Here is a 15836-nt window from a genome sequence, read left to right as displayed (position 1 = left end):
GAACTCAGGTCGTCCCGGCTTGTGAAAGGAGTGCTCCTACTCACTGAGCCATCTCCCCAGCCCACGCTGTGCACTTTCAGTTAGTGGGTTGTGTGGTATATGAATTACATCTCCACAACGACATTCTCGGAGATAGTCCTACAGAGGGGGGGTGTGCACCTGGGAGGCTGACGCAGGAGGATCTCAAGTTCAAAGCCAGCCTGTGCAACATGATGAGACCCTGGATGGGAAAAGGCAAAACAAGGGCTGGAGCTGCAGCCCGGATGGTAGGATGCTTGCCTGGCACAGACAAGGCCCCGGCTTTGCATAAGGCCTCAGCACCAGGTGGTCTAGGCACAGTGGCACTATCTGTGGTCCTAGCCCTCTGAAAGCAGAAGCAAGAGGATCAGAACCTCAGGCTCATCTTCTATACATAATAAGTTCAAGGCTTGCCTGGGATACGCACATCTCAAAAGGAGAAAGAGAAAAACAAAAACAAACAAACCAAAAACAACAGCGATGTAGAAAGCCCTGAGACACCACCTGAACACGTGCAGCTGCCAAAAAAAAAAAAAAAAAAAAAAGAAAAGAAAAGAAAAAGAAAAACCAAATTTTCTGCCTTGAAGGTTTCTGTCTCTTCTGCTAATAAGTACGTAAGATTCCCCCAGTGAGTCCCTGGAGGCCTTTCCCGAGTTACAGGATGAAAGCCATATGGAAGTCAGCCAGGGAGGAGGAGGGGGATGGTGGCGGGAGACACATGGACACACAGGGTCATGTGGTGGAGAAAGGTGGAGGGGGTTCCTGCAACCTCGGGGCTGACGTAGACCTGAGGTGGGAGCGAGCGCTGCTCCAGCTGAGCCTGGGGGCTTAGGGATAGGGACCCACGTGGTACTTTTCTGGTTACCATGTACTGAAGCCGGTTCCTGTACTGCAGCTTGACCCGGAGGTAGCCTGTGAGATCACACTCCTTATCCTGGGCCAGAGTCCACATCTCCAAGTTCTCGTTCCCCAAAGCCACGCCAAGAAGGACCCCAAGACCTGTGGGACACAGCCAGTGCGAGCCCATGAGCGCCAGGCACCGTGAGAGCCCATGAGCGCCAGGCACCGTGAGCGTCTGTACTCCTCCTGGTACGCAGAACTGCATCAACCTTCACGTTTTCAGGGGGGACAAGTACTGAGGGGAAAGGCAGGAGGCCAGGGCCCTAAGGAACAGCAATCACACCCTACCCCTGGTTAGCAGGGAGACATCCGAATTCTGGTCTCCAATCTCCCCTAGCTTCTGCTTTGTGGGATAATTACACCGTCCTGGCTCCAGGGCAGCTCAGCTCCTGGTCTGGGGTGACAGGTTTTCAAAGCTGTTGCTTGATTTTCCATTCTGAGTTTTGCGAGCATATTCTAGTTCCTGACCCCAAAATGGCTGTTTTGGCAACCGAGAGAGTTTCTTCTGTTATCGATATGACCCTGGTATTCTTCTCTATTAGAAGTTTCAGCAGGTCTGTAGCTCCTTCCAGTCTGATGGTTCTGGGATGCTAAACAGTACCAACCATCACCACTAGGTGTCAGTGTGGGCTCAAAAACAGCTCTTGGGATTTGTACACTTGAACAGAAAGAAAGATTTGAGAGAATTTACAATAACTGTGAATCAGGGTCAAGTGGATGAAAGAAACATGAAAAATCAAGACATACCCAAAGGGCCAACCTCACTAGTAAGAGAAATAAGTTCAAATGAAAATAACTGAATGCAATCGGTAGCCAGAGAAACAGTCACAAAGCCGGCCAAGGGCAAGGAATTAAAAAGGGTTTTTATTATGAGATGATTTCACTTTAATAATCCTGATGCTGCCAAAAGAGTTATGAGCCTGGAAATACATTTGGCCCACTTAATAATGAAATGGATTTAAACTCTACAACCTTTGGCCCGCTGAGGCTTTGACCCACTAAACTCATAAACTAGGGGGGAAAAAACAGGAAAATTTTACAAAGACTGAAGTGGCACCATTATTCTTTAAAGAGATTTATTCATTTAATCCAGGCATGGTAGGGAACTGGAGGCAGAAGTATGTGGATCTCTGTTAGTTTGAGGACAGCCAGGGCTACACAGAGAAACCCTGTCTCAAAAACAAAACAAAAAAAACAAAAAAAAAGATTTATTTATTTATTTGTTTGTTTGTTTATTTGTTTATTTATGGGAGGCAGCTCGTGGTGGTGTAAGTTATGGGGGGGTTACTTAAAGATGCTTACTGAGCTTTGTAAGGAAGCATAAGCCAACAATATCAGTGGTGCATAGGGTAACTTCAGTTTTAACTGATTGTGCATTAGAAAAGGAGATGCAAATTAATATGCCAAACACCTGTGGGGGACTATTACACTCATCCTTACGTTCAAGGTCATTTTTTAATGTTCTCTAGTCATTTTGTTGTTGTTTTTTGTTTGGTTTGGGGTTTTTTTGTTTGTTTGTTTTTCAAAACAGGGTTTCTCCTGACTGTCCTGGACTCACTTTGTAGACCAGGCTAGCCTCGAACTCAAACGGATCTGCCTGCCTCTGCCTCCCTGAGTGTTGGGATTACAGGCATGCGCCACCATGCTCGGTGGTTTTTGTTTTTTAAACATAATCTCACTACATAGCCTTGGCTGGCCTGGAACTTTGCAGTAGACCAGACTGGCTTGCACTCAGAGATGCACCTGCCTCTTCTTCCTGGGACAGAAGGTGCGTCACCATGTCCAGCTTAGCATCTAGTGTTGTGTTGTCAAAACCAATAACTACCCTTTGCCTTTTCTTTTCTTCCCTTTTCCTTTTGGTCAGGACAGCAAGGCAGGCTGAGTTACCTCCCTAATCTGTTACAGGCTGACATCACTACCTGGGTTTCTCCCTACCTATTTCCTGCCACCTTGAAGATTTTTTTGTCTTTGCATCTCTGCTGACCTGGGCCCTGCATCCTCTTAGCTTCCCTCCCCTTCTCCAGGCCCACCCTGCTTGTTGCCCTTGCTAGGCCAAGCACTATCTGTTTACCTGTCTACCCAGGCTCCATGGGAGCCAGTGCTGCTGCCCTCCCTCCCCGCCTGCAGAACTCTGCCAACCACTTCCTTGCGAGGAGGCGAGTTCACAAGAACCAGTCTTTCCCATGCACCTAACACAGTATTGGGCAGAAGGAACAAAGAAACACAACCAGTGTTAGGCTGCCGGCAAGATGGCTCAGTGGGTGAAGGGCCTTGCCACCAAGCCTGATGACCCGGTCCCCAGGAACCACATGGTAGAAGGAGAAGGACACTTTTGTAAACTGTCCTTTAACTTTCACAAAGGTGCAAGATGCCATGGCACACAGACCCCCTCCCACACAAAATAGATAAAATGTAAAGAAAATAGTAAATACATACATACATACATACATACATACATACATAAAGCAAGCACAGTGCTGGGCCCCTTGATACAGGCTTGCCTTTGGCCCCTACGTCACCAAGCCTTGCAAATCCACACTTCAACCACCCACTCCTGAAGCAGCTGAGGTTTTTGCTCCTGTTCTCTCTCCACCACGGATGTCCCCTCCAGGACCACTTGCCTGCACCGCTCATCATCTGGCCAGGACATAGAGTCTTGGGGAGGATGGAGAACTAAAGCTGTAGCTACAGCATGACTTTGGGGACTGAGCTTCACGACTGAAGCGAGAGAGGTGGGAGTAGAAATGAGAGCAGGCATCTGAATTCCCCCCCCTCCGGGTTTGCAGAGGTTCAGGTGGCCCAGCTCCGCCCCACATTTCTGATCCAGCAGGTAGAGAAAGGCGCCTTCGCACAGCACACTCCTGGTAGCCACTGGGAACCGTAGACCTGAGTGACACCTGCAAAACTGCTGTCACAAAAGCTACATCTGGTCCACAGGATTGTACATTAAGAGAAAAAAAAAGGCCGGCTGCGGTGGTGAATTCCTGTAATCCCAGCACTCTGGGAGGCAGAGGCAGGCGGATCTCTGCGAGTTTGAGGCCAGCCTGGTCTACAAAGCAAGTCCAGGACAGTCAAGGCTACACAGACAAACCCTGTCTTGAAAACCAAAACCAAAACAGACAAAAAATTCTGTCTTTGGGGGTGTGGGGTTTTATCCATAAAGGGTCTTCTTCCTGTCAGCAGTTACTACAGGCTGATACTCAACCAAGTCCCACCCTCGGGTACCGTGTTTCTTTGTAGGGCCTTTGGCTTTACCAAATGTGTCCTCAAGTTAGGACTCAGGGCTGTGCTGGTTGGGGTTTTTTGTTTTTGTTTGTCTTTATTTGTTTGTTTGTTTTGTCTGTCAAGTTGACACCAGCTGGGACGAGGAACCTATATTGAGGAAACGCCTTCCTTCATCAGGTCGCCTGTACTCCCCTCTGTGGCATTTTCTTGGTTAATGCTTGATGTGGGTGGGCTGGTAGTTCTGGGTAGCATAAGAAAGCAGGCTGATCAAGCCACGGACAGCAAGCCAGTAACCAGCATTCCTCACGGTCTCCACTTGAATTCCCACCCTGACTTCCTTCATGACGAGCTACAACTGTAAGCTGAAATAAAACCCTTTCCTCGCCATGTTGCTTCTGGCCATGGAATGTTGTCACAGCAAGAGACGGCAAACTAAGATGTGATCTTAGAGAAAGCATAGCGCCCGAGCCTGGCATGACAGACGTGTAGGCTGCCTGGCATGACAAGCGAGGAGGCTGCCCCTGAAAAGCCTGTCCAGAGGTGACTGGACAGCCTTCCCCTAGATTAGACACACTTGCAGCCAAGCCACAAATTAACTGTAAGTGTATCTTCTGCTGCCTCCAGCAGGAGAAACTGTGGGCCAGGGAGGGACAGCACGGTTGAAAGCTCAAGACTAGCTGTCGCCCACATGCTTTGCATCCTAGGAGCACACAGCCAGTGTCCCGCTGACCCTGGTCGGGACACTTTCCTGTCACCTCCCTCCTCCAGAGATGAGAAGGAGGAGATGGAAGCACACGCTGAAGTAGAAGGCTCTCTCTGGCCCACAGGCTGGTGGGGAGGGAAGGGGTGCCCCCTTCTTTCTGTGCCCCCCAACAAGGGTAGCCATTTCTATAGGGATAAGTGAGGCTTGTCACCTCCATCCACACTGACTGATGTCAGCCTGTAGACTGGGTTGAAGCCTTGTGGCTTCCAGCCCCTGCCCTGAATGCCTAATTTCACCTGGCAGTGGGGAGGAGAGGAGCAAGGCAGGTGAGGTCCCTGTCATGATAATGACTCTCCAAGAGCCCCGGCTGCCACTGAGTCTTACAGTCTGTGAGTGTCTCAGCCTGGCTTCCCACCTAGCAGACATAGACACCCCACCACGTCCTTTCCTGATTTCTGTCCTCATTTCAACTTTTTTTTTTTTCCTCAACCAGGAACATTGTTTTCTTTCTGCTTTTTGATTCTGACCTGTTGCGGAGGGAGGGCTCTAGGGGAACTGGCTCCCCTCTCCAGGCCTCTTCTTTCTCATGGGCTGTGCCTTCCCTACCCCCCACCAGCCACACCCAGGAAGATGGAAATCCTCTCTCTACCACCTCTGTCCCCACCCTGCTCCCCGGAGCCAATGAAACTGCAGAGGTGAGACGCTGCCGTCCACCCCAGTGCCTGCCCCATCCTGCATCGGCTATGCCCACTCAGGCTGAACACCTGAACCTGAGGTCAGAGGCAGACAGGGCGGAGGGTGGCCAAGGATTCCCCTACCTCTGAGGCTGCCTGCAACCCTTCTGGGAAACATCTCAACTTCTCACCAGCAAGAGCTGCCCTGGTTGCTATGGTTACGGTAGAACCACCCAGCCACCCACTGAGGCCTGCCAGGACAGGATCCCCAGGTACAAACCCCCACCCCCAGTACTCACAGTACAGCCAGGAGAGTCCCCAGGGCATGATGGTGTAGTGGGTGGCCCCTGAGAACAGAGGCACTGTCCCCAGCAGTCTGTCCAGAGGCTTGAGCTAGGGCCTACATGGCCTCAGGTCAGCAAAGGTAGCCACCAAGTCCTGGAAGGGCTGGCCCAGGCTGAGGAGCAGGTACTCCTGGGGTAGCTACCGCCCTGTCAGCCCTATCTGCTTGACAGAGCAGAGGACAGCCAGGGGGCGGTGGCTGCCAGTCCCATTGCAGCTCAGGAGCTGATGCCAGATAGTGGCTTTAGGGTCTTCGGAGGAGGAGGCAGAGGAGGAGGAGGAGGAGGAGGAAGAGAAGGGAGTCCCCAGCAGGCCTCTTGGAATCTGGGGCTGGGTGGCGCTTTCTCTGGTTTCTCCGACTGCAGCTGCTCAGTGTGAAGTCTAGCTCTGGAAAAAGAAGGAGGAGAGAGACCGATTATGTAAGAGCAAACGCTGCCACTCAGCCACCAGCCAGGAAAGGAAGACCCACCATGCACGCTGTCCCCGCTGGCGGTACCGTGGCACCCAGCCCTGTTTTCACACACAAGAAATGACTCCGAGGCACCTCAGGGGCTGCCTGGAGCCAAGGAGTGAGTCTCCAAGTCAGAACATGGGCTGGCAGCCCTGAGCTGGGACTGAGGGAGTGGTGAAGCCCACAAGCCAGGAGGCTGCCTGGAGGAGGTGAGATACCAGGTCAAACCCAAGCGATACACCCTCCAGGGTGTTCCACCCTGCATTCTATCACCCATCTGTGTCCCCTGGAGGTAACAACTGATGCCAGTTTAACCTGAAATCCAGATAAACAGACATGTTTTTTCTAGTGAAGTATTTGATGTGTAATACGGTAGGCACCAAATATTGCATGGGGCATACATGCCAATAAATAAGTGAATGAATGGAAAGGATGGGAGAGGAATTCAAGCCCGGCCTGCTGTGGTCAGCCGTGAAAGCCAGCACCCCCACAGGGCCCGGGAAATTGTGGGCTGTGGTTCCGTTTCGCAGATGAGATGGAAGTGGCCATACACAGAGGCAGCTTGGAATCAGTTTCATCACTGGGTGATTTGCCCTTAGGGCAGGGGAAATGGCCACAATTCAAGAGCGTGGTGGGAGGCAGGTGTGATGGGGAGACCCTCTCCGTGGTGACATACACACCCACGGAATGTGCCTGAGTGCTGGCCCTTAGAGAGCTTGCCCAGTATGCAGGAGGCCCTGAGGCCCCAGCAAAGAAGAAACTAGGAAGACCAAAGCCAGTCTGGGCTGTCCAAGAAATTCCTGGCTAAGGCTAACCTGGGCTACATAATGAGTTTCAAATATTTATGGGCTATCTAGTAAGACCCTGCCTAAAACAAAACAACAAAGCAGACATGCTAGCCCTCATCTTTACGGCCTCTGAAGCAGGCAGGCCACACATATAATAAAGCACATTGTTCAGATTTACCCTGGGTTAAGACCCTGGACCTCAGCTCTGCTCTCTCCCCTCCTCTGACCCTCTCTCTGCTCCTCCTCCTCCTCCCTCTGCTGACCTTCCTGTTATAGGGTCACTATAAACACTACACGAACTATGCTCTGCCCAGAACATCATCCCACATTGGCTCTGGTTGACCTCAAACTCACTGGCTATATAGCCAAGGAGGACCTTGAACTTCTGATCTTCCTGTCTCTACCTGCTGAGAGCTGGACTCACCGGCCTGCATCACCACAGTCCATTGACACAGTGAAGGATGCATGCCAGACGAATACTCTACCAACTGGGGAACGTCCCCAGCCCCAACTATATCTTTTCATCGTCATTTTTTGCATGTTCGTGGCAGTCTTATGTACCTGTACATGTGTAAATATATCTACATATATAGTTTTTCCTCATTGTAGAGCTAAGAATTCTGACAAATTCTTAGAGCCATGTAACCGCTCCAATGATCCATCTATAAAACACTTCATTCACCCCAAAACACCCCACCTCTGTTGCTGTGTGCATAGCGAATGCCACTTCCTAGAGCCGCCCATCTGCTTCCTGTCCAGCACTTTCCCTTTCCCTCTCATCCCCCCGCCCCCAAAGTCAGATAAATGCAATCTTGGAGTGTAGATTCTGCATTTCACTCCTTTCACTTGACACGATGAATTTGGGGTGCCGTTATGCTGATGTGTATGTTAATAATTTCCTCTTTTTCCTTGCTCAGTAATAGCCCCTTGTGTACACAAACCATTGTGTGTCTACACACCAAGAACGAAGTTGATCCAGTCTTTGATGAGAATGAAGAATGCTACAAGCCTCAGTGGACAGGTTTGTTTCTTTGTTTGTTTGTTTCTGTCTAAGGAAGCTTCCATCGCTCTTGAACCCTGTAACTTTGAGTAATATCTCACCGTCCTTTAGACCCTAGACCTCTGCATGCCGGTCACAGGGCCTCGGCTCCCACCATCACTTATCCCTCAACTCTCCCATGCACAGGGCTTGGGGGTAGGGTGTCCTACCGTCCGGACTTCCGCACACAGGCACACACAACAAAGAGGTTCTTCACCCTGTCCAAACTGAAGAAAGTTTGTAGCACCCTCTGTGTGTGTGTGTGTGTGAGAGAGAGAGAGAGAGAGAGAGAGAGAGAGAGAGAGAGAGAGATGCACGCACAGAAGCCAGAGGGGGATGTTGGGTGTCCACCTTATTCCTCGGAGGCAGGGTCCCTTGCTGAGCCCGCAGCTGTGCTGGCTGCCAGGACACCCCAGCTATTTGTCTATATCCGCCCCAGCACTAAGAGTTGCAACAGCAGAGCCTGTTTTAGTTTGGTTTGGTTTCGTTTGGCTTTTTGCTTGGGTACTTGGAATTCAAACTCAGGGCCTCATGTCTGCACGGCAAAAGCTCTCACCTGCTGAGCCATCTCCCTGGACCACTTCGAAGCTTCTTCATTCAGAAAGGACTCTAGTATTAAACCTCACCATGCACCCCAGTCTGCCTGTTCATGATGGAGAAGCCAAGTGGGAAGGAGAAGCCTGACCAGTTCCAGAATGAGTCCCGTTGAAATGGGATAGCCAGACCCCCAAGGAAGCTGCCAAGAGGAAGGTGTCGGATGGCAGGCTCTGATCTGGGGTATGGGCACAGAGCAAATCAGGCTCCTGGCTGTGGTGACTTGAATGAAATGTCCCTCTTAGGCTCAGATACTTGGATATCTGGTCCCAGTGGGTAGTGTTGTTTGGGGAGGCTTTGTTGGAGAAAGTATTTCACTGGAAGCTGGCTTTAAGAGCTTAAAGACACACCGTTTGGAGGTCACTCTCTAGGCTTCCTGACTGAGCTCAAAGCTTCTTGTTGGGATTCAAGATGTGAGCTCCCAGCTTGCTGTTTTAGGCACCCCAGTGCTCCCTTCACTCTACCATCATGGACTCCTAACTCTCTTAAACCATAAGTTCAAATAAATTATTTCTTCTGTAAATAGCCTTGGTCATGGTGTTTTCTCACAGCAACAGAAAGCACTGAGTAGCAGAAGGAAGTCCTACTGAGAGCCCACAGGCCTTGCCCTCCCTGGCAAGAAGAGCTAACTGTGATCTTACTATCCTTAACACTTTGACTTCCTCAGATCCCGGAAGGGTAGGGCCTCTCTGGATTTCTCTGTCTCTACCTATCTGTCTCTGTCTCTCTCCCAGGGTGAGGATGGAGGTGGATGAAGAATGTATGCCTTTCCCAGTCCACCCCACCCCACCCTTGGGGATCATGGCATTATTAGGAAACTCATGGAAGGAAAGGACAAAAAAAAAAAAAATAGAAGAGGGTGGAGCAGTCAGCATAGTTCTACGATGAAGAGCAGTTTCAGAGCCACAGAAACAAATGAAAAGCGAATATCAGTCTCACTAAATCATGACTCCAGGGTCCAGGGTTGGGGGCAGGGTCAGAGAGGGGGCAGGTGTGGGGGGGGGTGAATGAGCTACATGGAGGGAAGTGAGGACTTAGTTGTACAACTTGGGAGAGATTAGATATAGTTGGGCGTGCTTGTTTTTTCGGTACTGAGGTTTGAATGCAAGGCTGCAAGCATGCTGGGTGAGTGGGGGTAATTCCTGCCTTTTCCAAGAAGCTACAGCCGCACCCCTTGATAGCTGATTTTTGCTTTTGTTTCTGCTTTTGAGACAAGGTCTCACAGTGTGTCCCTATCTGGCCTGGAACTTGCCATGTAAAACAAGCCGGTGTTGAACTCATAGAGGTCCTCCTGTCTCTGCCTCCCCAGTGCTGGGATGAATGGCATGTGCCATCATGCCTGGCTGATAGCCGTTTTTGTTTGCTTGTTTGTCTTTTATTTTTGTTTAAATTCCTATGTCTAGAAAGGGAGAAGGGACTATTGTTTGCAATGCTGCGTTGAACTATTTTATTCTTTGGATTCTGCAGATAGAACTGGGGCTTTTGTTTCGTTTTTGTTTGGTTCTTCAGTTTTGTTTTGGTGTTTTCTTTTGTTTGTTTGTTTTGTTTTGTGTTGTGTTGTTTGAGACAAGGTCTTATGTATGTATCCCAGACTAGCTTCAAATTCAATATGTAGCCTCAAAGATGACCTTGAACCTGTGTTCCTCCGGCTTTGGCCTCTTGTGATGAAATTATAGGGAGCTCAAGCATGGGGCAAAGCCACTCTTCTAACTGTGCTATATCAAAGCCTACAATTTAGACTCTTAATTTTTTTTTTTTTTAAGGAACTTCTGTTTTAAGCTGTCCACCCAAGTCAGAACCCTCTCACTGTCCCCTCCCTTCTGAAGTCACTTGCTCTTTGGTCTCTTCTAGCATGAGAGCTAGAGCCTCCTCGTCTCGGAGGGAGCATTGGAATCTGAGTTAGAGTCCTGGCAGTTGGGCTCTGGAGCCAGTTTGGCAGCACAGAAGACACACAAGGAAACTGTGGGGACACACAAGGCCCCGAGAGTTCCCAGGAAGCCTTCTATCAGCACTGGGACAATTACCATACAATAGAGGCTGAAAATGTTTGTTTTTCTCAAACCTAAGCTAGGATGATGATCTGATCCAGTGATGATCTGACCATGAGTGGGCTTGGCTGATACTGAGCACAGCTGCTCCTGCCTAGGCTTGGCTGATCCAGGTTGGGCTCAGCTAATCTGGGTTGATCGCTTCTGATCTAGATTAGGTTTGGCTGCTCCTGCCTAGGCTTGGCTGATCCAGGTTGGGCTCAGCTAATCTGGGTTGATCGCTTCTGGTCTAGATTAGGTTTGGCTGCTCCTGCCTGGGCTAATCCTGATCCAGGGTAGTCTCCACCGCTCTGCCCCAGACTCAGCTGTTGCACTGGGAACCCTGCTAATCCTGGCTGCGCTCAAGGGATCCAGGCTGAGCTCTCTGACCTAAACTGGGCTCGGCTGGTTCAAGCTGGATTCAGCTGATCCCATCTGAGTTTGGCTGGTGCAGGGTAGCCTCCCTCATGCTGTTCAGTTTGCCGAGTGTTGGCTGGTCTAGCCTGGCCTCACTGGGAATCACATCCGTCAGGATTGCCTAGCCTAATTCTCACCGCAAAAGCAGAGTCCCAAGAGAGCGAGCATATGAGTCGAGGCCCCGTAGGTCCTGGACTCAGGGCGATGACACCAACCACTTCTGTCACGTGGGGAAGATAGGTTCCACTTTCTGATGAAAGGAGCAAGGTTGCATTGTAAGCCCATGGACGGGTGTGGGTAAGCAATTGGGGCCATGTTTGTAACCCATCTATTACACCTACCTGGAACATTCTTCTCCCCCAAAGAGGCCAGGCATGACCTCAGAGTGCTAGGGGACAGAATATTGGGTCACCTGCCCAGCCTGGCCACTTTTCTTTAAGTAGGACAAGCCCCAAAGGACTTCAGAGGCATTCCTTCTAAGCCCACATCCTAGAGATGAGAAATGGAGACCTAGAGGGGGAGGGAGCTGGCCCAAAGCCATATCCGGGCCTTCCAGCCCACTTTCCTCCTGGGAATGAAGCCATGGCCCCTTAGGAATGTAGGAGGCTCAGGCAGTGATCAGGGCTAGAGCAGCAGCTGTTCTAAACAGGGAGGAGGTGAAGAAAATGGGCCTGAGTTTAAGACATAGATAAAGGGAGACAGCTGGGTGTGGTGACACTCTTGGAAGGTACACACAGGAGGATCAGAGTTCAAGGTCATCCTTGGCTACAAAAATGAGTTTGGAGCTAGCTAAGCTACACGAAACCCTAACTAAGGGCGGTGGTGAGACATATAGACATAAGCCCTGGACTAACGGACTAGGCAGGATTCATCTACAGTTCCTAGATATGCTTTGGTTTATTTCCATTTCTCATATTTGTATATTTTATGTATATAAATGCTCTGTCCTCATGCACAACAGAAAAAGATCCCAGTACAGATGGTTGTGAGCCACCATGTTGTTGCTGGGAATTGAACTCAGGACGTACTGGAAGAACAGTCTAGTGCGTTTAACTGCTGAGCAGTAACTCCAGCCCCTCCATTTTTCTTTTAAAAATGTTAAATGTAGGGAGCTGGAGAGACGGTTCAGAGGTTAAGGGCACTGTTCTTCCAAAAACCCTCTTCTGGCGTGCAGGCACACATGTAGGCAGAATACTGTATTAAAAAATTAATCTTTTAGAAAAGAAGAAAAGTGTTAAATGTGGGTTTTTTGTTTTGCTTTGCTTTTAACAGGGTTTCTGTCAAATGTGTTGTTACATTATTCTCTCCCTTTGTGTGTGTGTGTGTGTGTGTGTGTGTGTGTGTGTGTGTGTGTGAAAGAGAGAGGGGGAAGAGAGAGAGAGATCACAGAGCAACTGTGGAGCTGATTCTCTCTTCCCGCTTCGGGATCCAAGGACCCAATTCAGGCCATCAGACTTCCGTAGCATTTGCTTTTACCCACTGAGCCACCTTGCCAGCCCCCTTTCCTTTTGCTTCCTTCCTTCCCCCCCCCATCTCTTTCGTCTCTCTGAGATAGGGCCTAACATAGCCCAAGGCTGGCCTCAGACTTGGTGCAGACCACCAAGAATAAACCTGGGCGAACTCCTTGCGCCCTCTGCCTCCACCACATACCATGCGCCACCGCCCCTGTTCTGCGCAGTGCTCGGGCTTCGTGCACGGTAGCCAAGCACTGCACCCCTGAGTGACACTCCTGGACCCCAGAGTCTATATTGCTGAGTAATGTTTCACCCATAACTCTTTCCCTACTGAGGAAGTGAGATTTCAATTCTCGGGCACAAATTTAGCCCAAGACCAACTGGATGGGAGAGATATCCCTCTCCTCCCCCAGGAAACCATTCGTCAGTGCTTGCTTCTTATTCTGTCTCCCGTCCAGACTTCCGACAACTACTTGTATTTTATCCCTATGGATTGACTCCATCAGGACGTTTCATGTAGATGAAATCGCACAGCGCTCAGTCCTCCCCACTCCCCCGCCCCCCCCCCCCCCCCCGCTCCATTCGCTTAGCATCGTCTCCAAGGTTCATCCATCCAGAGTCTTATGAACTAAATGTTTGAGTCACTCCTGGGCCAGTGAGATGGCGCAGTAGGTGAAAAGCGTTGCCACCACGCCTGACAACTTGAGTTCAACCCCCAGAGCCGACTGAAGGAGAGAACTGTGACGTGTGTGTGCCCCCACACATGCACAAACACGCACACAAGATAAATACAATGTAAGGTCTGGAGAGATAACTCAAGGGTTAAGATTACTTCCCGTGGCCAAGGTTCAGTTCCCAGCATCCACACTGGGCAGCTCGCAACAAACTATAATTCCAGGGGATCGGATGCCCTCTTCTGGCCTCTATGGGCACCTGTGTGAACATAGCATATGTTCACACAAACACGCACACATACACACACACAAACACACACACAAATTCCTATTTTTTTAAAGTCATGTCACCCCAGAAATCACATGTTGAAGACCAACACAACGAATACAATGGTGTTTGGAGATGGGGCCTTCAGAACATGATTAGGGTTAATGAAAGCCCTTGGAGGCTGGAGAGATGGCTCAGTGGTTAAGACCACTGGCTGCTCCTCCGAAGGACCTGGGTTCAATCCCCAGCACCCACATGTAGGCAAAATATCCATACACAGGATTTTTTAAAAAAATTGTATTTATTCATTTTACTTCATGTAGATATGTGCATTTGCCTAAGCGTATGTTTGTAATATACGTACAGCCTGCGGCCTTGAGGCCAGAGGGCTTCTTCAAGAGCCGAATGTGTTCTAAACCGCTGAGCCATCTCTCCAGCGCCTCACTATTTGTTTCTTCTGAAGTACTCATGGGTCATGAACCTCCCGGTCTGAATGGTTTCTTTGTCTTCATGATGGTGGCTGCACTCTCATTAACTGCTTATTTCAATTTACTGAAGCTATTTTTAAGGTTGGTTGAGGTACAGTTGATATGAAGTAAAGTTCACCCTCCCAGGGGAGGAGTTTGAAAATGTACGCTACGTCAGGGGCTGGATGGTTGGTTCTGTGCTTAAGAGCGCATGCTGCTCTTGCAGAGGACCTGGTTCTCAGCTCCCACGCTGGGCCTTTTACAGCTCCCTATAACTCCATCCTCATCCTCTTCCAACCTGCAAGGGCACCTGCACTAACACAGCACACACAGACACACACCATACACATACATGAAAATAACTACAAGCCAGGCATGGTGATGCATGCCTGTAATCCCAGAACTCAGGGAGGCAGAGGTAAGTGGATCACTGTGAGTTCGAGGCCAGTGTGGTCTACAAAATGAGTCTAGGACAGCCAAGGCTACACAGAGAAACCCTGTCTCAAAAAAAAAAAAAAAAAATATATATATATATATATATATATATATATATATTAAGTGTAGAATATTTCTATCACTCCCCAAAGTTCCCTTGGGCCTTTGCAGCCAGTTTCTTCCCAGGCTCCCACTGATCTGGCTTCTATTGTTAGAGCCTGGCTTTTTCCAGAATATTCTATAGTGGAATCATATAATTCATTATCCTCGCTGCCCTGTTCTCTTTCGCTTGGCAGGTGCTTTGAGGAGTCACCATGCCAGTGAGGGTGTTGGTGGCGTGTTCCTTTCATGTCTGAGCAGTGGCCCATTGTGGGACGATCTGTTTCTCCATTTGCCACTTGATGGATGTTAAAGTTACCTCCAGGCTTTTGCAATTACGAACAAAGCTGCAATTCACAGTGTAACATGGGTTTCAGTTTGTCTGGATGTGGTTTCAGTTTGTCCTCCAGAAACGCACTTGGAAGCTCTCAGTGCTGGGAGATGGTAAAACCTTTAAGATGTGGAGCCTAACCAGGTAGCAGGTACCTTCGATCCCAGCCCCCAGGGAGCTAAGACAGAATTATCAGGCATTTGAGGCCAGCCTGGGCTACACAGTGAAGTGGAAGCCAGCCTGGACTAGTCTCAAAAAGGAGGATTGGGGTTGGGGACCATCACCCTGGGAAGAAACTTATGAAGTTCTCACAGGATCCCGATTAGCTTCTGGGAGAAGGAATTGTTCTGAAAGAGCAAGGACAGCCCCTTCCTTCCCTGTTTCTGGCACCCTGTCCTACCTCATGGTCCCTCGCTCCATCAGACACAGAGGTTCTCACCAGATCGCGGCCATCGCTGGTGCCCTTGAACCTCAAATACCATGAGCTAAATAAGGCTGTTTGTCCTTCTCTTCCTTTTCTCCCCCTTTCCCTCCCCTGCTTCCTATTTGTCTTTGGCCAGTTGGACTGATTGCTTTGCTTGTGTTCAGCAGGATCTTGCTGACTAGCCCAGGTTGGCCTCAGACTCATGATTCTCCCACCTCAGCCTCCCGGTGCCAGATGCCAGACATGTCCCACTGCTCCTGACAGTATGTTTCCTTCATAGGTTATCCAGCCTCCAGTGTTTGTCATGCTGAGGGAAAATGGACCAGGACAAGGCCTTTCTGTACAAGTGTTTTTCTTTCTCCTGAGAGTGACTTAGAATCATATGATGGCTGGAGACTGATCTATAAGAAACAGCCAAGCTATTTTCCAAAGCGTCTATTTATGATTCTGTTTGATATTCAAGTTGCTTTTATCACTAAGCTAATGAGCACTCCTTCTATCAGGTT

General features: G+C 49.5%; 1 protein-coding gene across 4 annotated transcripts in view; it reads right to left on the bottom strand.

The window, feature by feature from the left end:
* Il34 (interleukin 34) overlaps positions 1-15836 on the bottom strand; it is a 55500-nt gene that overhangs the window by 7244 nt on the left and 32420 nt on the right. For 3 of the 4 annotated variants that reach the window (XM_021632552.2, XM_021632548.2, XM_021632549.2), the window contains exons 2-3: positions 5820-6249; positions 884-1017 (exon numbers count right to left, since the gene is read on the bottom strand). In XM_021632552.2, coding sequence (XP_021488227.1) covers positions 884-1017; positions 5820-5847 — 162 coding nt within the window. In that variant the 5' untranslated portion in view covers positions 5848-6249. Of the gene's footprint in view, positions 1-883; positions 1018-5819; positions 6250-6331; positions 6353-15836 lie in introns of those variants that run through there. The other variant, XM_021632550.2, reaches the window with a different exon arrangement.

The sequence above is a fragment of the Meriones unguiculatus genome, chromosome 10 (genome assembly GCF_030254825.1).
Source record: "Meriones unguiculatus strain TT.TT164.6M chromosome 10, Bangor_MerUng_6.1, whole genome shotgun sequence".
NCBI lineage: Eukaryota > Metazoa > Chordata > Mammalia > Rodentia > Muridae > Meriones > Meriones unguiculatus.
Note: the sequence above shows the minus strand (reverse complement) of the source record. Positions and strands in the feature narration are given on the sequence as shown.